General features: G+C 37.6%; 1 protein-coding gene across 1 annotated transcript in view; it reads right to left on the bottom strand.

Annotated features, from left to right (window-relative positions):
* The window catches only part of CDC73 (cell division cycle 73), a 115,985-nt gene that overhangs the window by 70,033 nt on the left and 20,279 nt on the right, over positions 1–25,673 (bottom strand). Inside the window, exons 8-10 of the mRNA XM_080622340.1 lie at positions 21,783–21,881; positions 20,477–20,555; positions 10,461–10,525 (exon numbers count right to left, since the gene is read on the bottom strand). Of these exons, the coding sequence (XP_080478466.1) occupies positions 10,461–10,525; positions 20,477–20,555; positions 21,783–21,881 (243 nt within the window). The remainder of the gene's footprint in view (positions 1–10,460; positions 10,526–20,476; positions 20,556–21,782; positions 21,882–25,673) is intronic.

Genomic DNA, 25,673 nt, shown 5'->3' with positions numbered 1-25,673 from the left:
TTCTCTATCTCCTCAAAATGGCAGCACCAAGCATCCCAAAGGGAACACCTCTAACTCATCACCTGCACTTTCTTCTGGGTCAAGGGAGGGTATGAGGAGATACCCACTTTACTTAGGTGATTATAGAGGAAAAAAATACAGCACTTTTATTCCCTATGAAGAACCCTAGAGTTTCTAGTTCACATATATATTCAAAATTAAAAGTACTATGATTTTACAGCAACTAGACTGACAGTCAACTACAAGCCATCTTATCACATTACCACATCACTTTGCTTAGTCACACAAAATTTTGCTTCACACTTTAACTGAATCTTAAAAGCTTATCTGTTGCTTATGCACAAAACCCACTCATACACCTTTATGGAGGATAAGTGTTGCCTGCTTTTAACCTGAAAGAGCCAAAAAAGTGAGTTATTTTAATTCCAATAATATATCCTAAGTCTTCTAAAGCAGCATACAAACTGAATAGTTCAACTTTCTAAAACTTGGTCTGCCAAATGCAATGGTAATGTAAGGTGAAATCAAAACACACTTTGTTAATATTCATGTTGTATGAAGTTCTATACTCTAGCAAATCAAATTATGCATTTGTAAAAAAGCAGTTGTTCTCAAAGTTATTTATCTATTTCTTTCAATTTAGCAACTGCCTTAGGTAAATTTGATATTTTTAAATACACTGGACAAAACTTCATTATTTGAAATACTAAGTACTGAAGATTAATATATTCATATAGTGACAAACAAAAATTGGAGAATTGTTTTTTGCTTTAAATCAGAACATTTTATCACTAAGAAATTCCCATTCACGTGAGCATTTACTGACTAATAAGGATAAGAAAACACATGGGGCTTTTTTACCCACTCAGTATGTTTGCTGTGAAGTCTCAAGTCCTATGTACATAAGGTTCCTGTGACTTAGAAGCCTCCTAAAACAAAAACCTCCAGAAAATCCCACAATCCTTTTGGGAATAAAGAGGGGCAAACCAAAGTGGTGCATCATAATGAAAGCAGAAAATACATCTTTCAACTCTTAGCTACATGCACTTTCATACATAAGCAGCTCTCCCCTTAACTCAGCTTAGCTGAGAAGTATCTTGTTTAGAGTTTCAGATGAATAAAGGCCAAAGAACCACCCTTCCAGCAGCAGTGATGCAAGTAATTTCCGCAATAGCATATTGCTCAGTGAAAACATGAATACAGCTCCAGATGGCAGCTCAGCAGATTGCAATCACAGGTATACTCCAGAAGGTATGATCAGTACTGCCTAAATGCTAGGTGAGAGAGCCATAACTAATGCAGAGTTCATTATATAGTCTTTACAGTCATTTACCTAATGAGAAAGCCTACACTGAAACAGACTGTACCCAGGACCACCAGTAGCAAACCTGAGTAAGCCAGGGCTTTGCCTAAAGATTGTCCTAACAAAGATAAACCTAAAACATTTAAACATCCTGAAAGTGAGGGTGCAGATTCAGCAACATATGGCTGCATAAAAGACACAGGCAAATTAACACCTGTATTTAGATGGAATGATAAAAATCACTAAGTTAAAGACCAAAATACAGTCAGATTTAATCAACTACCTTCTTAAATGGTGCTAGAAGAAATTGCCTTAAAGGCTTAAAAATACCACCTCTTTTGCTACTCTAAGTGGACATTCTCATTAGTGATGTTGCACTACATTGAAATAGTGCTGAATAACATTACTTGTAATCTGTCCCCTGAAAGACTGAGTACCAGGGTTCTTATCTTGGCATTTCATTAACATTTGCCTCCAAAGATCCTCTCAATCTTGAACTCTGCAGGCTTGATGTACTTAGGAAAGACCCATCTATGCCTTATGTATTCTGATTCAAGAACTAATGAACACCTGCATATAACATACTCTTGTAATAATTATACACTTGTGAAGAAAATTTGCCACACTGAGATACCTTCTGGTTGAATTCAAACACAGCTACATACTGCAAAAGAGTTCAATATAAGGAGGAAGAAAAGTAAAATACACAACCACCACAACCACCAAACCCAGAACACCACAAGGAAGAAAGGAGGTGGGCCTTTAAAATAGCAACTCCAGAAAAAAGTCTGCAAACTGAAGCAAAGGTCCGTTAGAATGTTCAAAACGGGCCTTGACAATTAGGACAAAGTACAAAACTTACAAAAATAAAAAAACATACAGGAGAATTTGCTCTGGCTTAACTAAGTAGTAGTAAGTGACATGAGTGAGATGCACATGAGGATGGGCTTTGAGGCATGTTCCTATGGATGTTGCTAGGGTAACAACCAGGATAACCTGTCTTCCAAGCTCAGAAAAAGGTATGATTATGATGCTAAGTTACATATAAGTAAATATTCCAAGCAGAAAACGTGTTTCCACAAATAATGAATTATATCTTCATTATGAGCAAATAAACAAGCAAAAAAGTGCCACATGGCCTAAGGACAATGGTACAATCTCAACAACTGAACAGAGAAGGAAATTTTGATTTGGTCATCTCAGATTACTTACCTAAATCAATTAGCTGATCATTACTTCCTTGAATTGTAATTTAGGTTAATTACTGCATCATTAATTGCAAAGTGTGATAGAAACTTTGTTAAGACTCTAAGTCAAAGACAATGGGATGGCTACTCATGACTATTTTGGCAAATGTGGATAAACATGCAGGAAAAAGAAGGGATGTTAAAGTTAAATACCTTCTGGTCCCGCAATTGTCACATGCTGATTTCTACTGGATCCCTAAACCTTCATCCCACCTTCAATAGCTCTGTGTGAATTACAACACTAGTTGATAGCTAGGCAGGTCTTTCCTCATTCGAAGAAATTTGACAACGAACTCTCAGCTGAAGAGACAGCTACTGCATATTCAGTAGGTGTTTGGAGAAAATGTATAGAGGGAAATATGTTGACAAGATTGTTTAACGTAAGAACTGTATGAAGCACATGATATTTAACTGTTCAGAACAATTTGGGCAAAGTATAAAAATCTGCAGCTCAAGTTCAGCTAGTCTCATTGAGCAATGCCCTATAAAACTTTCATTAACAGATATTATACATAAATCTTAAGACCTGAGAAACACAAATGAATCTAAGAATCCATATAGGATTCAAGCGGAAGGTGGCCATCCAGTTCAAAGCACGCCAATTAAGTGTCCTAGACATTTTTATTCGCGGTCATGTTTCCAAAAAGAGCGACTCCTGAACCATTCATAAAGGATCTGAGTCCTTGTGCGCAGTGTACATGTCACATGAGTTTCCCAAAGGACACTCACAGGCCTAGCAAATAAACCCCTATCATTCAGCTTTAGGTAAAGACAGGTCCAGCAAGTCATCTTAAAATTTATACCAAAAATTTTCAGGATTAAGCTTTGTTAAGCAAAACTCCCTGGGTGTCTAAAGCTCCACTTCAATGCATACTCAGAACTACTCTGGATTCTCATACTTGGCACTCCTTCATTAAAACTACTCAAGGACCTGACAGACATGCCACAAGCACACTTAGCGCCCTGAAACAACAGAGTTTTATGGAGAACAGTTACTTCAAACACATTCTTTCAGTAACAAAGCTAAATGGCTCTAGGTCTTGCTCCCTCTTTTGTTCAGTAGCATTCTTGGCAACATAGCAATGCCTAACTTCCAGATGCATGACTGGTTATACAACATCCGTTTTTCTTGAATCTGCAGCTCTTAGTTTCAAAATAAAATAAAAGCTATTATAAGGAAAACAGGCAGTTCTATTGTATGATGCAGTACAACGGCAAGATATCTTGCCACAGATGTACATGATTTACAATCACTGAGAAAACCAGTACAGCATTGTTCAACCTAACACATTTTCTTGAAAGCAGTATTTGTATGTGATTTTCCTTGGCCTCTATCAGTTTGACTATTTACACTAAAATAACTGTGGCAATGAAATACCAACCACTGAAATTGTTGTGTGGACTCTAAATATAAAATACAGTAAAACTTCTTAGGAAACTTGCTTGCCTTTCACCCACTCTCATTACAGTAATACAGACACAGTTCTAGGCTTCTTGTCTGTTACCCCAGAGCAGTGTAAAGTTGCTGGCAAACTATTCTGGGGAAACATCCATTTCTCCCACTCCAGGATTTTCTGAGTTGGTAGTCATGTCCTAGCCCTTAACCCTCATTGACTGAGAACCTTGCAGTTATGCCTGAATTACCGTTATGGAGAAATGTACTTCAAATGAAAAAGGTTTACAAATCCAGTGACAACAAAAGTCTCTGCCTCCAGCATCATCTATGCAACACTCTTCTAATAGACAATTTTTACACTTTTCTTCACCTCCTCTTCATGGTTAAAAACTGAACAGTAAGCACACAGAGTTCACAGAATGCTGCTCAGTCGCAGAGGGGAGTGGGGGCAGCCCTGCATGCCACAAGAATAATGACCAGTTTACGTACAGATTGCGTGAAAATTACACTCTGCTTCAGAGCCTGTTTCAAACACTTTCAAAGAGCCTGTTGTTCTGTTGACTCCTCCCTCAATACCACTGCTCTCTAAAATATTTTAATGAGATTAGGACATAACACTAAACTGATGATGTGTGGATAGGTACTTATATCTGTTAAGATGTATTAAATTTTTATTTTTTAGAGGTAAGCGCTGTTTATCTGTGTACTGAGAGACAACGGCCAATTCCACCATATGCTTCTGAAAAGTCATTTCAAGTTTTGGCACTGAATCACAATCTTAATTTCTCACAGTAAAATAAAAAAAAAAATCTCAGATTTACCTACTTCAATGAAGCATACTGATTATCTGAAGTCTTTTATATAAAATATGTGCATATACTACGTAGACTGCTTCTGCCTCAACATGCTTCCTCTACAGTGCCAGAAAGTTAGCATTTTCCTTCATTCTACTACACACTAAAACTTTGAAAATACATCAGAGGTTAAGCAAACTCTTAGGTAAAATAATAAAGCCACCATAAAATAATAAAGCCACTGAGACTATACCATACTCAAAAGATTTTAAGGACAGTAACATCCTTTGATCAGTTAATGCTCAAAATCTGATACTGACCACAAACTGATGAAAAATGCTGCTGACCTTAGAGGTGCTCAACCAGTCTTCCAATTATTCTGAAATTAAGCTTGTACTTAACATGCTTAATTGTGGCTTACATAGGGGTACCCCTCCCTCCCACCCCCCCTTTTTTTTTTTTCAGTTGTTTTCCGTCAGGACTACAGAATGTATTTAATGTATTTATTTGGACTGAAGGGTAGTTTATTTTCTTTAATTACTGATGCTTTCATATGTTTACTCAGGGTAATTTTAAAACTGAGAGATTGTTGTAAAGCCTGGCAGTTTACACTGGAAAGATGGATGTTACTTTTGTTAATTTGTAGACAACACATTAGCACTGAACTCAGAGGCATTGAAACTCACAAAGAATTTCTTACCAGAAGTAAAACTTACATGTCTGAATACACACAAGAATCTGAGTTTGCTACAAGCGAAGTGCCGCAACTGAACTATACTGGTTCTTAAGGCATAGCCCCAAACCCAAACTACCAGGTAAGGATATCATCTCATTACCTAAAAGAGCTGTTGTATCCACCTGTTTACTGAACAATAACAGAAAGAAATGCCAACAGTAGTTCTGGCTGCTAATGAGTGCAGATGATCAATGATAGATACCATTACTAGCAGCAAAACCAAAAAGACAAAGGAAACTTTAGAGCTTCAGCATCCATGACTACTAAAAGGAACCAGCAGTTAGAAACAGGAGAGCTTTCTAGCAATTAGTAAAGGCAACGAATAATTTCTGTAACAGCCTACTGCAGTACTATGCAGATCTTACACGCTTGCAACCAAGTTTATAACCACACTGAATCACAGCTCACGACTAGTCAGGACTCTCAAAACTTGGAGGATATCAGTCCACAGAACCCCACAGGCTATCATTCTACTTTTCTTTCATATCAACATCATGAAAACTTAAGAAAAAACAGTAAGATAAATATAACCAGCATCACTATGGCTATTATTGTCACGAAGAAACAAGTACTGCTTGCAAGTGCAGGCAGTTGATACAAAGCATGCCCTAAGCTCGTGTACTGAAGTGTACCCTCTTCCAAGCTATAAAAGCCAGCTTTATCAGACATACATGGAACAAGAAAATTCTCCCATATACTGATATAGGTGCAGACTGCTAAGTTGTTCTGATCTTGACATCTCAAGCTATAACAGCTAAACACGTCACATATTCTACTTACGGAAACCATCAGTTCAAAATTCAATTTCATTACATACACAAGGTCAGACTCACTTCCTAGGCTTCCAGCCGATAACAGTGGCTTAGACTCCAAGTTAACATCTCTCTTTATAAAAGCAGAAGGCTAACGCCCTGAACACGTCAAATTTACACAAGTAGAAAGAACATGTTGAGAATATCAGCTTAAGATTCTCTCTCAGCATTCCCTTACACCCCAAGTGGTAGGAAAATACTAACATACTGTCGTGGTTTAAGCCCAGGCCGTAAATCAGAACCACGAAGTCCACTCCCCCCCCCCCCCCTTTCTTCCCTCCGCTCCTGGAGGGACGGGGAGGAGAATCAAAAGAATGCAGCTCCCACGGGTTGAGATAAGAACAGTTTAATAACTAAGGTATAACACAAATCACTACTGCTACCACTAATAATAATAATGATAAAGGAAATAACAAGCAAGAGAATACAACCGCTCACCAACCGGTACCTCACCCCCACCCTGCAGTGATCCAGCCCTTCCGGGAACTCTCAGTTCTACATCCTGGGCATGACGTGCTGTGGTATGGAATACCTCTTTGGCTAGTTTGGGTCAGGTGTCCTGTCCCTGCTTCCTCCCAGCTTCTCCTCCTCCCTGGCAGAGCATGAGACTCACAAAGCCCTTGGTCAGTCTAAACATCGCTGTTATCAGCTCCATTCCCAGGCCGAAAGTCAAAAACACAGTGCTGCAAAAGCTACTAAGAAGGAGAAAAACTGACTACTGCTACTGAACCCAGGACACATACCTATCTTCCATAGCTCTTATTTGATCCATTTCAAGCTTTCCTACTTAAAAGACCGAAGTTGCCCTGCTATACTGGGAATTATACTTCGAAGTGAAGCCTGCAGGTAGATCTGTAGTGAGTCAATCCAGACAAACAGAAGGTGCTACAGGTATTAAAAAAGACCTTCTGAGAAAGATTACCTGATAGAAACAATTCCAGGTACAAAATAATTAAATCATTCCTTCACAATAAAAATTAATTAAATAAGTCTGTTATTCCTAAGAGAAAGTAAGTGTGCCAATTAAGCAAAAACCCTGTTACAGGGAAGAACTGCCAGCAGCACAAGCTATTTCAGCTGACATTACTTCAGAAAAAGCCCACCATTTACCATCTGTTCTTGCACAAATTTTGAATGCTAAGAAAGTTTCCAACATCACTGATCAAAAGAAAGCAGTCAAGATGCAGAAGTTTTTGTTTTGCTGTTAAAAAGAACAAGCATCTAGGACAACTCACATTTCAGCAAGAACAAACAAAAACCAGAAGTTTTGCACATTTCATAAAAATCATTTCAGAGAATTGCAATAGGGTTGAATGAAAGTGGAAGACATGTAGGGAATATAATATGAAACAAGTAAAAGCTTCGTAAAAATTTTACATGAGAAGCAGATGGGCAACTCCAGACAGTAGGTCACATATGCAAAGTTTTTTCCTACGGCTAATGAGATCAAAATCTTTGGAAACTAATGGCTCCATCAATCTTTTAAAGGGGAGACCAATTATCAAAACAACCTGTTTCGTTCAGCCAAAGAAAATAAAGGTCAGTGTGTGACAAGGAAGCTAAAGGATTCAGGGCAACACAGAGAAAACAAAAGTCTAGGTAGATGGTATTGCCAGTAACATTAACTATCAAGTGAACTACCACACTAGGATAAACAGTCTCTTCCAACATGTAACTCAACCAAAGTAGAAACTAGAGTCACAAGACTCCATGAAATTTTACTTCACCATGCTCAAAAAAACCAATCCAAACCAAACAAACAAAAAAAACAAAACAAAAAACCCAACAAAACAAAACCCAAAAAACCCAAGATGAATTGTAACTGAATAGCTAATGGAAGAAAGCCCACATGTGGATTGATAGCTTATTTCATAATAAGACTTGCTTAGCCAAGCAAACAAGTTTTAAGAGAATATGACTGCTCTCTATAAATACATTCATGGAAACAAGCACCCTAGAAGAAACAGAGGAGCTACCTAAGTCAAGGAGAACAATGGCATAAAAATGAACCTTTCAAATTTTGCCATTCATCTGGAAATTGAGCTCCTAAGTTTGAAGACAGCCTCTATCAAAGAGCTACATAACACTTCAATTCCTTTGAAGTGTTCGGTGAGTTCAAAAAAGGGATTATACCAATAGATGTATACCAACATGCTATGAGATAGCAGATGACATGTAGCGTTGGAGTTGCATTCTATCTATCTTGCATATTCCTATGATTTAGCTCACGAGTATAGTGTACTTTTTAATTAAACCTCTAGGGAAATAAATTACTTCGCTATTTCCTTCCTAGTTTTGTCTAGCATAAAAATTAAAAACAAACCATAAATAATACTAGATACAATAACATGAAATTGCTACCTGGTAGGAGATTAAGTATTCCCTACAAAACAACAATCGAAAGATTATGGGTTATTACCACGTGGTCCATCACTGTGGCAAAGTTGAGGCCAAACCAGATGAACATTTCTGTGCCATTTAATTAATAAATTTATTTCTCCCCAGTCTGAAACACAAAATCAGTTGCTGCAATTTATGAATGAGCTAAACATTTCGGGCACTTTTTAATGTTCTGGAAAATAAGGTTCCAAAAATCCCTTACAAGTTCTTCCTTACAAAAATGCTAAATGACAGATGGAGTTTTCGTATTTCTCATGACACCAGATGATGCTTTATCTGCAGTCATGCAATACACCTCTTAAACAGTTATTTCACACAATTCTAGTTTATGCTGCAGAAAGATGTACTAGTAATTTGGTATCACTTGTATTTTCTCTCTTAATGGAAGATACCAGCAATGACAGTTTAATAACTCCACCTCAAAACTGCAGGTACTATGCTGAATACATGACCCAGGATTCCTAGAATTAAAACCACCTTATTTTTTAATGAGCTAACCAAAAAAAAAAAAAAAAAAATAAATTTAGAGTTACTGTGTATCCCTTTTACAGTTTTTATACCAACAAGTTTAACACATTTCAACATTTCCACTTTACTGTAATATCACTATTTTTTTTCTTCTCTATTTTTTTTCTTCTTCTGTCTTTTTCTTTTCTCTCTGCGCAATTTAAACAGAATCTATTTACTAAGTCATTTCAAGTCACTACCACTTGAAACAAATACATTATACCACAGACACCTGGGTTTGGTATAACAACACTGCTTGATCCCTCATAAAGCAGCCCTAAATTCATGCAAGGTTCAAGAACAAACTTGGGCCACAATAGGTTATTTTCTTGCTTCATCCAATTAATTTTGGAATTAATCCAGAAACAACACTGGTCTGAACTGAGTAGACTCCTTCCTTCTTCTTTTTTTTTTTTTTTTTTTTTAGTATTTTGAGTACAGCTGAGGTTGGGAATGAAAGACTTGGGCCAGAACCTTCATCTAAATGTTTTTAACAGTATCTTACATTCAAGATACTATTTTATATTCAAATTAAGAGTGCAAACTAGAAGTAGTGCATTGATTTAGGAGAGTGTTTAGTGCTGTTTTTTCATCAGATTTATATAGGTATGCAGATGGCAAAAACTTTAATGAGGTTTTTACCTTAGTTTTGTAGCATCTGTCCTACTTACCAGCAGATCAAAACAGCATTTGTTTGAGAGCACTCAACTCACTTCCACAAAAGCAGACAAACATTGGCCAAAAAAAAGGAAAGCTGTTTAAGGGTCCCTCTTATCTGTGCATGTAGCAATTCCCACTGACAGCATTGTAAACTCATACAAAAGAAATTCATCTTGCTAGACTAGAAAGCTTCAACAGTAACACAGAGGTCAAATTATTCCACCACTAAACTAATTTACCACTTCTAAATGCAGAGTAGGAAACAGTGATAATCCAAAACCTAGTTTTACTACTTCCGCTTTGCAAGTATAGTGTTACTGCTTATAATTATGAAAGATGTCCTTCATAGACCTACACAAGCCCAGCAAAACTCTGCCAGCAAAGCCTTCCCAGCACACCTTTTTACAGCAGACAGTTCCCTTGAGCTAACATCTCTAAAACATGCAGACCAAACAAAACATGTTTTATCTCTTCACAGAAAACTTCCATCAATGCTGTTAGTCAACCAAAGTGACATTCCAGAGCTTAGCCCCAGCTGAAAAGACTTATATATAGGTACACTATCATTCCAATAAAACATATTTAAGACAAGACTTTCAGCTTACCGTTACAGACTTGAGAGTCATTCCGTGATAGGTGCCCATGGTATCAATTTTAAAGCCTTCCGTTTCTACAAGGAAAAAAAGTCACTTGTAAATCATTACAAACACAAGGGTGTCGTGCCTAAATGGAAAACACTAGAAATACGCTGGAAATTATTTTTGCAAGTAACGCATCTTGCTATTGGTAGTGCTTTAGGTTCTGTTCACAATATGAAACATGGTCAATAACTAGTAAATCTGTGTTTTCTTTAGACAGATGTCCATTTGGTATTTCTGCTTCCTGAGTAAGCATTTCCTGCTGCATGGAATCATTTAAACCACTCCAAAGAATATATATTTAAATTTTTGTGAGAATATGTTACAACATGCATACAGTCTCAGAATTGCTCTTCACTACAAAATGGAGAAGTACCTCATATTCCCAGAATGCATTATAAAACGCAAAATATTCAATTTGTAGTTCTATTAATGGAAAAAAGAAAAAGCAACTTAATAATAAAGCAGTTTACATGCTGACTATAAAACTGGCTACTTAACATGACAAATTCTCTACTGGAGTGCAGAAAAAACAACCATGTAATTGTCATATGATCTAGAAGACAGAATTTGCATATATTCAAACTTCCAGACTACAGGTGATAAAAAGGGTTGGTTTGAGCTGGGTTGGGGTTTTTTTATATTATTTTTAGTATTTTTAGTCAGACTGAACTTATGCTGAGTAAGTGCCAGAAGCCTGCAAGTTTTCTGTGACTAAAACTACTGCCACTAGCCTGTTTGCCTTTGAATCCTCCTCTGTCCTATTCTCAGCACTCTAAGAGCAAAGCCAGTTCCTGAGTATTGTCAGGAGGACTTGGAAGAAATTATTTTCCCTTTGTAAATTCCCTAACCTCATGCATCTACTGCCAGCTGACCCCATCCAATAAATTCATACTTAAAATGACATGATAATCACCAATCAAACCATGATAAGCAAGCATCTGTCTATACCTAGGAAACTTTATGGCTATTTCAACTAGATTTGGATAAAGGTTTCTGACACTGTCCAGAAACAACTATTTGGCATTGAAAGATTTTTTTTGTCATTTATTACCCCACCTTCATACAATGCATCAGCAAAAAAAACCTCCATAACACCAGAAATAAAGCAGAACCAAAGTAATGCTCATACCTGAACCTAAAAATATTCCCAGCAAAACACCAGATTTTCAAAACTGGTAGAGCTTCTTGCTCCTTAAGTTAATTAACTTAAATTGAAAGCCAGACAACTCAGAAAACAATGCAGATGCTCTAGGAAGCATCTGTGGTTGCTCATCCTTTCTTCCTTAGATGACAAAAGATTATCAGACACTCATAGGAAATGAAGCAGAAAAGTTTGCCAGATTTAATAACTCCACAGTGCTTAGAAAAACATACTCAAAGGGGGCTGAAAACTGATCATACTCATCTTAGCACAGAGACAGGCATCTGCTTCCTGAACTCCATTTTTTATGTTTTACCTGTCTCCCCTCCCCCCTCACTCCCTCAATTAGGCTACCAGACCTACCACCAACTACTAAGTGGAAAGGCCTACTGTTACTGCTCATGTTTTGCTTTACACAAAGCCACCATCTCCAGGCCTCCTTCATCTTTGCTTCTCAAAATGACCTGTCCCCTTCTGCCAGATTTCACATTTCTGAACCACACAGAATTGATTCTGAGATACCAAAATGCAGGTATACACAGATATGAATCCATTCTTCTTTACTATGGAAAGAAAAAGAAGCCTAGTTTCCATTTACTGCCTTGTTCCCCAACCGCAAGATGTAATTATGCATTGCATCTCAGCTCAGGACTGATAGAGCTGAATTTGAGCTAAAGATACTAAGCTGTATCTGACCAACAGTTCCATGGATAACAGCTTCCTCTGTGACTATAAAGGTCACTCTTTCTGGGCAAGCAGCATACTAATATCTCAGGTGGTGCCTGGAGCCCTGCAGAATACCTGGTAGAGATACCCTAAATTAAAGAGAAGCTTTTGCTGACCTGGAGTGACATAAATCAGGAGGTGTATAATCTAGGCTGACAGTTGCTTGTGATTTTCAGAATAACAACAGAAGAACCTCTCCCCTTCTCAGATGGGCCTGTTATGGTTTCCTCTTGCCTGTGACATGGAGAATTTCCAGCTACTTTAACCAGATGTTCTTCCAAAACTCCAAAGATGACAGACACGCCTTAAAAAGGCCAGCAAAGCAGCATCCCCCACTGTGCCCAGCATACCATGGTTTCTTTCGGCTAAGCACAAATCCTGGTCCTATAATTAGTTGTACATGTTAGATCTCCGTTTCAGTTATTTCTTTCCATTGGACTCTATTTCTACTTTTTCCTCTAATAAAACTTCACATTCTTTCTCAATTGATTAGGAAACCCTAACCCAAGTCTCCATGAGCTCTGCAAAGGGAATAAAGGCCCACAGAACCAGCACCACAGTTAGAAAGCAAATTAAAGGGGAGAGAGGCACCAGGCAGGCAACAAGCTTCTGTTCGACCGCCAGTGGGTTCATTTTTTGCAAAACTCTCCCCAAGTCCATCAAAATCTGGCCTGGTTCATTTAATGAGCCACAAAAGCCACTAACCAGAGCTCTGGCTCTCAGTAGCTTCCTGCTCTCAGCCTTGTGCTGATCCTAGCAGGAGAAGCAAACAGCTAGGATCCTCAAAAACTCCTTTTACCTCAAGCATTAAATGGGACATTCTTGCCTGCTTAATGTTTCCAGCAGCTACACATGCCTTCCAATGCTATTTAATAGTTACTCAGGTAGCAAATAAAGCTTTTCTGATAATCCGTAAATAATGGCATTGTACTTTTCCTCATTAATTTATATTTAAGGGATACTCAATGGTCAAAGTAGAACACAGGTATCCACTTAACATTCCTGCAAACAGCTACTGCAGCTACCTCGAGGTATACTGTAAACCCCAGGACCTGCAGGTAGGGGGGATGAACAGAAGAAACCATCTTCCTAACTGCTCAACAACTCTCAAATTTCCTGCCTGAAACTCCGGTTTCAGCATTTGCAGAATGAGTTGAGGATTGTCAGCTTCCAGATAACCACAGCAACCCTCCTTTAACTGGTCACAGCACATTCGTCTCTCAGGGTACAGCTTTTTTTGACCTGATCCTCACATTCATCCTGTGATATTCTACCAGCCAGTCACTCACTTTTCTTACAGAAATAAACACTGCTGCAAGTGAGAGTCCTGCCACTTGCACTTTTATGCCTTTTTATAAGGTTTCAACAGTTTGTACACTTGGCCACATACAGTGGTACCCTTAGCTCTACTCAGTGTATACAGACTGTGCAAAGAGGAGAAAAAAAAAAAAAAAAAACAACTTCCAAGCCAGGGACTCTGCAGTTACGGCTGCATTCCCACTTCAAAAATTGATGAGAGCGTTAGCCCGGTTAATGTAGCTGCTTGTAAAAGACATTGAAGGACTAGGCTAGAAAGCGGAGAGGCGCTTCTTCCAGATCATTCTGAGAGCAGTGGCTGACCCTGATACAGCTGCTCAAAAGTGAACCTCAAATACAAGAGGAACCACAGGCCACATTAAAGAGGAGTAAACCAGAGAGCAACCAGGGGATGTGTCCCCAGCATACATCAGCACAAATGCCGTACCATACCCTCTGGCCGAGAATACAAAAGCAGTATTTCTCCCTTCCCTCCTACACCAGCTCAAATCTGTGCTGCTGAGTCATGCACCAGCACAGAGATGAAATATTAATGCCAAGCCAAGAATTCGCTTGTAACTCTAGTTTCAAAATCATGGTTTCACTACTGGTAATAGATGTAGCAGTTAAATTCATAAGCAATCTATTATGCAAAAGGTATTTAAACAGAAAAGAGCCCTTAAAATAAACATATCATGATGGCAAGATTTTGGACCCTTATTTTTAAACCTGGAATTAGATGCACAACAGCTGTTAAAAGAGGAGAGTCTTCAATACATTGGGATTTTTCAATAAAATTACAAAATTTATGTATGTTTCATATACATGTTTATATAATTCATACATTTTTCATCAGGCAAAAAGCAGTCCACATTAAATACTTCAAAAGCAGGTCTAACACTAGGGAGTAAAGAATGCAAGCAAAGCCCAATGTTAATGTATTGTGACAAACTGTACCTCAACTTTATCCGTTTGCCAATTAGAATCAGTTTTATAAATGTAAACACTGTTAGAAACACCAATAGCAACAAATACCTTTCCACTGGACTCTTGCTATACAAATGCCTATATCTTCAGAGACTAAATGCAATAACAAGTAATGAATCATGTGTTCTAACGCTTCAAAACCAGTTAATATTAACTTTACTTCTCCAGTCACTGCATGTATTATGATCACAATTTCACAGTTCCATGATGCAATAAGTGTCAAAGGAATAATACACTTTTCCAATATGGTTCATCATGAGTTACCTTTCTAGCATCATCATGCATAAATCTGAGTGCCTTCTTACTTAAAAGAATTAAACCTGGAAATGAAAATATGCACCCTAATGCATTAACTTTTTGACTGGTTATATTCTCCATCAACAGCTGGGCATATGTTCCATTTCCTTGCATATGATTATTAATGTTCAAAGTGCCATTCATGTGGTTAAAGCCCTCTGCTCTACATCCATCTAGGTCACTTTGCCTTTTGATTCTGAACCTGCTGCAGTTTTAGCCATCCAATGCAGGTGCAAACTTGAGCACTGACACATTACTAAAAGAATAACAGCCTTAAAATGGCGCAAATTAACCTAAATTTCTGGAAGAAAGTCTAGGCAAACAGAGACAGATCAAAGCAGTGTGTCTCTGAAATACTGAAGAGCTTAAGTTAAAAACTTGAGTTTAATCTGTGGATGAGTAAGATTGAATAACCACTTTTTTTGATTTTTTTCAGCTGTATACTTTTCAAACCCCAGATAGCAACAGCTCTGCAGAATGCCTGGAAATGATTCACTACCCCACTTCACACCCATGGTAATTAAATTACTGACACCAAATTTCATTCTGCATAAGAGTTTACTGAATAGTCCTTTTCAGTTCTACACCCTGACAAGTAGAAGGTTAGTTTCATGCCTAAATTTCCAAGCTACACTTATTACTTTACAAAACTCTCTACACAGTTCATATATTCAGCAATCATATTACAAGTAATTAACACCAAGTTCTTAAAAGTTTCTCAGAGTGCTAAAAGAAACAAATTCCAGTATGAAACTGGGTATTCCAGCACTGAAGTGGATTTACAGCACTGAAAGTTATCAAACTAACTTGGTCACACCAGAAAGTAGAGATAGACTAACTTTTTTTTCCAAATGTGAATCTCTTGCACATATTTCCTCTTAGTTCCAACCCACCTGCCATAGGCAGGAACACCTCATCCTAGACCATGTCGCCCAAAGCTCTGTCCAACCTGGCCTTGAAAACTGCCAGGGATGAAGCATTTACCACTTTCTTGGGCAACCTGTTCTAGTTCCTCACCACCCTCACAGTAAAAAATTTCTTCCTTATAGCTAACCTGTTTAGGTTTAAACCCATTACTCCTTGTCCTGGGAAATCAATCCCTAATGAGGAGTATGAAGGAAAGAAATAAAAGTACAAAAGGAAAAGTAGGGAAAGTTTCGTACAGATCAGAGCTCTACATTGTTGAAGAGAGGATACCATCACTGACTGCTAACATGAAAGAAACAAAACCAACAGGAAAGAAACAACAGTCAAGGAAAGTAATTACAGGGAGTTTGCCTACTCACCTCAAAACCATTTGAACAGTACAGCATGATGGGTGCACTGCTGAGTGACACATTTCACTGTGGAAATATCCAGGACATACGAGTCCTACTACAAGAGACATTCTAATACATTTCCTATGGCATACATCACAGAACTTAAGAATGTCAAAGGAAAGATTTCCTCTCCTGCCTAACGAAAGCTGCAGGAACAAGACACCTATTTGAGATAAAGCTAGCAACTACTGACTCAGAGCTGCATAAGCAGTTCTACTTACTTCAGATATAACTGATTACTTACTCCTCAAGAGCAGTACTTTACAATTACCACACCCCTCACATTTACTATTAAAGCAGTCTAAACCATTCCAGCAGCAATGCCTGCCCCATCTGGCATAAAAATTTTATTTAAGCCAACCAGAGAGGTATCCTGGTATACCTCATCAGAAATAATGATCCATCATAAGAAGCAGAGAAATTTGCCCGCAACTCAGCAGTTTACTTAATGCATCTTATGTTAAAATTCCTGTCTTAGCTGTATGAACTTGTCCTGAGTCCAGCTGAAACAGTTATTTTTCTCCTTCTTAGTAGCTGGTACAGTGTTGTGTTTTTGGCTTTAGTCTTAGAACAACGCTGATAGCACACCGATGTTTTTAGTTGTTGCTAAGTAATGCTTAGCCCGATCAAGGACTTTTCAGTCTCTCATGCTCTGCCAGTGAGGAGGAGCACAAGAAGCTGGGAGGAAGCAGAGACAGGACTCCTGACCCAAACTAGCCAAAGGGGTATTCCATACCACAGCACATCATGCCCAGTATATAAACTGGGGAGAGTTACCTGAAAGGCCCAGATCGCTGCTCGGGTCGGGCTGGGTACCAGTCAGCTGGTGGTGAGCAATTGTATTGTGCATCACTTGTGCTTATTGTCTTGGGTTTGGTTTTTTTTAGCTTTCCCCTTTTAGTTCTCTCCCCTTGCTATTTCCCTGATCATTATTATTATTGGCAGTAATAGTGGTTTTGTGTTATTCCTTAGTTACTGGACTGTTCTTATCTCAACCCATGGGGTTTACATTCTTTTGATTCTCCTTCCCATCCCTCTGGGAGTGGGGCAAGGGGAACAAAGAGCGAAGTGAGCAAGCAGCTGCATGGTTCTGAGGCTGGACTTTAACCTCAACAAAGCTTTGAACTGTTTATGCTAGAAGCAATACCGTTAACGGAAGAATTCTGTATTAAACCACACAAATATTCAAAAAAAAAAAAACATATCGCATCTTTGCTACCTAAACTTTAAATTTTCATGAATACTGTAGTACTACATGAAACTGCACATAGTCAATAAGCAGCAATCAGGATGCATCTAGGAGAGGATTACTGTGAATTCTGCCTATTGTTTTAATACCTCTGAGGAAAGAGCAAATAGGTGAAACACAAGGACAAAAGCTTGGAGAAACTGCTTCTCTTGGCTTTGTTCAAATCTTTCACCAAAAATCACTACTACACACGTTACACGCACCATAAAATCTTCCCTTCCGCAATTTCTCATCAACCACATGCACAGCCATATAGAGTAAGATGTGGAAACTCTTCAAAGTGACACAAATCTATAGGGTTTATTTCACAAGTTACCCATCATTTCTAATTACTTCAGACTTCCTTCCCAAAATCCCCAACACTGCAAGCTTCCCATAAACACACTGTAATTCTGAGTTCTTACTACATTAGCTGTACAAAACAAGAACTGTCTTTCAGGAATGAAAAAACTGCTGTCTTTTACTTTTATTGATTACTATTTCTGCTTCCAATCTCATTTCTGCACTGAATATTTGGGGGCTACGAGTTAATTCTGAGGGCAATTGAAGTAAAAATCCTTCAAAGAATGAATTCACTTGTGATATGGTTGCAAGTGACACGTATAGTTCACTTTTAAGCAAATCACATTGGAAACCATTAATGCTCAATTATAGCTTTTGAAAACCACCTGCACTGTGAGTTACAGTCAGACTAAAATGTTAAAAAATTACAGTTTTATAACAGAACACATCAGAAGTAAATAAGATTTACTGTTTTCTAAAATTAATTAGTAACTGAGTTATCTCAAGTATGTCTAGGCCCTCTCCTAAGAAATCTAGATATTAATTAGTAATTCTATCTAACTTCCGTAAATGCTTCAACCTGTGTTTGAAATACATTATTTTAAACACCCAATTTCTATTTCCAGTGCTGGCCTATGCTTACCTAAATTTGTATTACACCAGCACTATTCCTAAACAGTGTATTTCTTTCAATACACCCAGAAAACTAAAATACGAAATTAACTCCATATGTGACTAAGCCAAATACAAGAAACCAGAAAGTTAAGGCATGTAAACATGTCCTAGGAAGAAGTGCCAATGATAACTACCCAAGTAGAATATGACCATTCGAGGCATTTCAAAACCACATCACAAAAGAAACTTTCAACTGCAACAAGAGCTGCAGTCCAGTCCGCTTCAGCACTGAAGGAAACCCCAAGACCACATTCTTAGAATCACATTAACATACGAATGGAATATTTGTATCATTAATTAATTACAGGCAGAAACATTTTTTTCCCTTGCAATCATTTAATCTCTTTTTTGATTTCTGCTTAGAAACCTCTACATTAATTGCGCACTGGTGAGCTGCTTGACAAACACTTCTGGGTTCTTCTTCCTGCCATGCAAATCCTATTATTTTCTGCTCCCTCTCAAACCACACACATGTGGTAAAAGCATAAAAAACATTCACCTGTTCAGTACAGATGTTGTCTACAGAGGTTGCTTACTGGAACTATGTCATCTAGGGGCATGCAGACTATACCTAAGGTTCTTGTTGAAAAAGAGTCCACAATGAATTACAGGCGGGTTGACACTTGAACTGTTAACACTTGTCCATTAATTTATTTCTCCACCTTTTATTTCATACTGTACAGTACAGTTATCTACTATTTTTAACTCTTAATAGGAAATAACAGTAAAAGAAAAACAACTTGGTAAATATGCCACTGCTGAAGATTTAAAATATTGTCAGAAATAAACTGAATAAATTCTAATTGGGTGACACGGTTTAGTATGAGGTGTTCCTGGCCATGGCACGGGGGGTGGAACTAGATGATCTTAAGGTTCTTTCCAAATCCAACTATTCCATGATTCTAATTAAAACATTAGTGGAAAGACTGATTTGGATTTTTGGGTTTGTTGGTGTCCCGTTCCCCTGTGTCCCCCCCTTTCTTTTCCTGACTCTTACAACACTTAACTCTCCATGAATGCTATTGCAGATGATTTTTCAATGCTGAAAAAGCCACCCAATATTCTGCTTAGCCTTTTCCTTCTACCCCCAAACGTAATTGTCAATGAGTAGCAGTAAATAAAAACTGCTGCACTGAAATCAACATATATTAAGGCCAACACAGAAAAGACTTCAAGAGGCTATAACAGAATATATGACCAATTTTGCTATAGTAAGTTTCACACACACAAAATCATAAATCTAAAGGATGCATTCAGGTGTAAGTGCATATTGATTAAACTTGGGTTGCTTGGGTTTTGATTTTTTTTTTTTTTTTTTTTTAACGTAACTGCAGAAATAGCTACAGTGAGATTTTCAAATTGTTGTATATTATCCAGTATGAGGTGCATGGAAAACACAATCTTCACAAATTTCTTATGGCATGAAATTCTCCATTGGTGTTATATTTTATGCTTTTCTTTCTTCAGTTGCAATCAAAACTGAATATCCAAGTAGTAATGTGATATACTCTTGCTTTTTATTTATATAGCAAAACCAATCACACCATTTCAATATAAAATTGAAAAATCACCTACAGTACAGCTCTTCCAAAATCTGAGAATTCACATACACAGCATATGAATGTTCTGAACAAAAAATGGCACTAACTTGAACAAAGCCAAATACTCTAAAAGATGCAAGCTGAATCACTCATCTACAATTTAAAAATGCAGTTTAGTAGCATGTAAGCTCTAGCAGCCAGAAATGAAAGCCCTCAGAAGAATGCATAAATAGTTCTGGGTTTTGTTTGCTTCCCAACAAATAATTTCTAATAAATAACATTTTTAGACTTTATTACTCGGAAATGCTATGTTTAGGCATAGTTACTGGTTTTGGGTTTTTTTGTCTTATTTTAGGTTTGAAAAGTAATGGCACAGAGAAACTACTAACCCTAACTTTACAGGTCGTTTGTTTCATTTCCCAACTTATTTACTTTTTGTTTCAAAAGAAGTATTACAATCAACTTACCCTCTTTGCCTTTGAATCTTTCCTGATCGTATCTGTTGTAGGCCGCTGGAATAGGTTGCTTATTTCGTAAAGCAGGATCCTAAAAGAGGTTAAATAAAAACTGTAAAACATACTAAAAGGTATTTCATGGTTTTTGAACTTTGTAAGGCATTACAGAGTATAAATTTAGTTCATTTTTATAGGAGTTCCAATGAATTTGAAAAATTCTCATGTTTCCCTTCAACATCCACTAACAATCTAACAGAAACAGAGTTTAGAAGTACATACTGAAAGCTATGACAACTCCCAGAGGCAAAACTATAGTAGCAGTAACAAATTGCATTAGCTAAAAATTTAATGTTTTATGAAACCACTAAGTTTTTGTAATATCTCAAGAATTAGCAGGGGAAAAAATCCTGTCAACTGACAATCCATGATTAAGCCTTCAACCACACACACAACCACAAGGAACACACAATGTTCCTTCCCAGCCCAATTAAGCTAAAATTCTGCTAAACCTACAGCATAAAAACAAAGTTGGAGTCAAAAAAAGGCACTCCAGAGAAAAAAGTTTTAAAGTAGAGGCTCACTAAATACCAACCCAATCTTTTTCGTGGATGGCTTCGTTACATATTCACAACGATTCTGAATGGGACGTTTCAATTGCGCAGCGCACAATTTACAAAATGCAACACTAAGTAAATATTTAAATGTTGGAATTCATCTTGCTATTTAAATTTAGTTCTTAGTTACATGCAGTAGCAGCAAAAATAAATCCAAGTATGATTAAACAGCTTTTAAAGCAGACTGCCACTTAGTTCAAAAATATATTAGGTTTAATAGAACACAATAGTAAACATCATAAGACAAAACAAATCCTGTCTAATACCTAGAAAGACTTAACCAATAAAGCTTTAAGTCTGTCCTTCTGATTTTCCAGACCAAAGAAAGCTGGTTCAAGCTGCTCCTACTCATGAGTCATGTTCCAGATTCTGAAAACGTCTGCTATCCTATCTGTCAGAAAAACAGCAAAACATTTCGTTTGAAATGGCAGTAGTCTCATCTAATACATTTTTTTTTGCAAATAGATGCAGGATGTCACTAAGGTTTGACAGATGCAGAAGCTGGCACTAACAATTTAATCTCTAAGTAACAATAACATACTGAACAAATTAAACTAATATATTCAACTCCTTAAATACCAACACACAATCTAAGTCAAAGAGTATCTATGAACTTGTGCTAGAAGTTAAATTTCATATTTAAGTATGCCATGACACTCTCCCTTTTGGGGTCACAGCCTTCATAATCAAAGTGCTGCTCTTACCGTTGGTGCTGTATTTGGTGCAGGTCTTTGCTCAGGTGCTCGGCCTTCTTCTCTGGCTTTTACTGATTGAAGAATTGCAAAAATATTCTTGGCAAAGTTCTGAAAAACACACGAGATACCCATGAACCTTGCTGAATATACGGGTTTCATGTTAACACCACAGGTAAAAGACACCATTTAGTCAACTTGTGCTTCACAGAAAAAACAGAACTAGTACATCAATTTTCTACATAGATGTTTCCTGATTACTTTTCTGTGATGGAATCCAAAGTTTTAAAACACCTATTCTTTAAGTCCTCTATGTGCTACCCCCTATTCTTTAAGGCTCAAACTTCCTAACCCTAACTGGCATCATTACACCCCAAGGTAAACCAAACTTTTCAAAAAGCTCTTGTAATCTGCTTCTCCTCTCTTGTCTACCATGCCCTTACAGTCCCTTCAGAACTCCTCGTGATGTACTAAGAAGGGAAAAGTTTTGCTCAAGATTTTCAGAATAAGTCTCATCTCTGAGACCCAAGTACACATCTGCTAATGAGAGCCTGACTGCTCACTTCTGGCCTCCAGACAGGATGTCTCAGGCACAGCTCCTTTGTTTGCCTAACCCTGCTAAAAGCTTTCCTCCACCAAGAAAGCATGCTCAGCTCCTCTTAGGGAAGAGTCCTCATGAGCCCTGATCCTGCTGAGGCAACACAGGAAATCACTCTCTGCACTTTCCAGCAAGGCTCTTGAGCAGGGCAGAACATGCTTCAGCTGGTGGTTAACAGATCACAGGCTCAACCCCGTCTCAGCATGGTGCAGTTATTTTAATATATATCTTGAATTACAATTTCACTCCATTTGGCACCAGGTAATTTGAGTAGTAGAGCCTTTCATTTTAAACTGGAGGAAGCAAGTACAGCAATCACTTTCACAAGTTTGTCAGATAACCACGTCACTGAGACACAGCTGAACAAATACCAATCAAGGTTTTTCAAAAAACATTCCTCCTGGTGGTAATAGTAGGACTGTTTTATTCTAAACAAAAATGAAAACACTAATTACATTTTTGAAAGGCATATGCTTTTTACATTACCACTCAATAGACATTTTAAGCTATAGATGTATGTGTACACAATGTCTGTCATTACTGTCAATTTTCAGTAACAGTTCATCAGTAAAAGAAACCTTTTATCAATTAAGGAAAACAGCCTTTTTCATGGTTCAGAACAGTACAAAGTATTCACAAAATGCTTAGATTCTTCCAGAGTATTGTGTACTAACACTGAAGCAGTGTTATTTAACACCACTGGTGCTATAAAATAAATGCACGAAATCCAAACCAAAGGCTTCGGTGGTGAATTATGTAGAAATGATTTAGAGTGCTGTATGCAAAAGTTCTCTAAGCTTGTTCACTTGACCTCAGCCATCATGCTGTCAATCTGCTCCAGACTGGAGGGGCAGGAACTGGAAGACCACCAGAAACCACTTACAAAGGCAAAGCCATTCTTCGAGCAAAGCCAGTTCTTTTCAGAAAGACTGAAAGAACTCACACAAAACTGCATTTGAACTTCTTTTCAGTCAGAAAAGTCCTGGGGGAGGAAGTATGGGAGGTGTTGTGGAAAAACTTTAGAGCTGTGAGCCATGAATATATCAACTACATGATCAGTTCTGTTCTTCAGAACATAAGTCTAATCTACACACTTTTACTGGGAATTCACAGATTTCTCCCAAACTGTGGACTGGGCAGCCTATCAATCATAATTCTTGTCATTGCTTTGCTGTATCACATTCTGTCTCTTCAAAATGACAAGCTACTCAGTCTTCTGAAGTTCAAGAGGAGGAACTAATTAAATAACAAGAGGAAGAATTTTATATGAGTGATTCCCTATGTAGCAGCCAAGTCTTCTTCCAGTCACATGGCAGCTATGACCAGCTTTCACATCATATTTCATTCACAAAACCTATAGTTAACATACTCTTGAAGTGAGCTTAAATTTCAAATGACGATTTTTTTTTTCCAAAGGCATTTTAGCATCTCAGGTTTCAACAGCCTGAAATAACTTGGACAAAATTAAAAATTCTTTCAGGTAAAAAAACCCAAACCCAAAAAAACCAAAAAACCAAAAACCAACCAAACAAACCACCCACACTCACAGGATTTTCTCCTATCTGAAAATAAGTTGCTAATAAGCATGCAATTACAGAGTGTTCTTGCTCATGTCTCTTCCCATAGCGTGAAAATGCAGGTTCCCCAAGGCCACAACAAATACATGTTTCTAAGGGGAAAACACAGCAGTGTTTTAACAAGCACTCAAACCAATATCATTATCTTGCTGTTCATGGGCTTGGCTGGTGAAGTGGGATTACATTACTATGACAGAAAAATGATGGAGCAGGAAGTCCACTGCAGGCACCAACTGATTTGCAAAGCACTGCAGAGTTGCAAGACCTCTATTTTCCATTGTTCATCCCTTCAGAGGTCAGAATACGAATATCCCCTAGCTTCTGCCCTATATTTAGTTGAACTTAGTATTAAGTGCAACATTTTATTACCAAAAACGTCTGATCTGGGGAAAGCACAGAAAAAGAGAGGAAAAGAAAGAAAAAAATGAAAAGAAGAAAATAAAATATGTCTCTGCACTAGGTCTTTAAAAAACCTGAGCATTCTTTAAAAAACATGTTTAAGAAAATCCTCACTATGTAAAAGACCAATTCCACCAATTATGTTGTTACCTGCCTTGAGCACTGCTACTCCCATTGAAAGCTCTCTGTTGATTCCAACTGTGTCTACACCTCATAATTCATCATCACTTAAGGGGCAAATGGTTTCAGGATCAACTAAATCAGGGTTTTGATATTGTCTTAAATAAAGCCTTCCTGTAAAATACATTATTCTGCTCATCCTCACTCATGCTTCCAAAATGAAGACTCACTCACTAGATGTAAATTGGATGGGAGAACAACGGTACTCAAAAGATGATCATTAACAGCAGCTATAGTCAGATAAAGATAGTCAATCATCTTACAGTAAGAGAGCCACACAGTCATACTGCAACTATATGTACATTCTCAAAATTTACAGGCAAAGATGCTCTATCCCTTTTCACAGGGACTAACAAACATCAAGTCAAGTTACTATCATGGGTGTTAATTTAACACCAGGCTGTTTAAGGAGAAGTAATAAGTAAGATCAGTCTGCTCTGCTGGGGAAGACTCAATCAAGTTGCATGATTACCAAGACTCCTTTTGTAATAAAAAAACCTTGTTTTTTATAATAGTAATCAAAGAGAAACATCAATTTCAAGTTCATAGAAAACAATATCTGATGGAAAAAAAACCCCAAACATACTTTATCTCAATCATCTGAACAAAAATAAAATTCTAAATCTAACATACTAAAGTAGAAGCATATTCACTGCTACACAGAAAGGCTTATAGGGCTTCAAAACTTTCCCATAGCAAAGTTGCAAGCAAGTTTCAATCGAATTTTACATTCTGGTATTTCACTACAGAGAGAAAAGCCTAGGAACAACCATATAAACTCAAACTCCTGTTTGAGCTGTCAAACAAGAAATCAACTTCTTGACATGCATTTCAGAATGATCAAGATCTGTGAAATCTGATAAACACTGCCCAAACTTCTAGTAGGGCTGGAGAAGGAAGAATTCAGTCCCTACTGCACTTCTTTACACATGTGCTTGATATGCTCAGGCATACTCCATGCCCTTTGCAGCCACTGACAAGTCTGAAAGGCATGATGCAGTATCAGAAATGCAGTATTCGTGTCACACATTTTCAGCAATTCTTATGTACTGCACGACATGAAAAATGTAAACAGTATTCAGGTGAACTCCTAAAAGTACAGCAGAAATTAAGAAATTGTTAATATGGAACACAAACTGATGAACTGCT

Source organism: Psittacula echo (assembly GCF_963264785.1).
Source record: "Psittacula echo genome assembly, chromosome: 7".
Classification (NCBI taxonomy): domain Eukaryota; kingdom Metazoa; phylum Chordata; class Aves; order Psittaciformes; family Psittacidae; genus Psittacula; species Psittacula echo.
The sequence above is the reverse complement of the archived record's forward strand: the minus strand, read 5'-3'. Positions and strand labels throughout refer to the sequence as shown.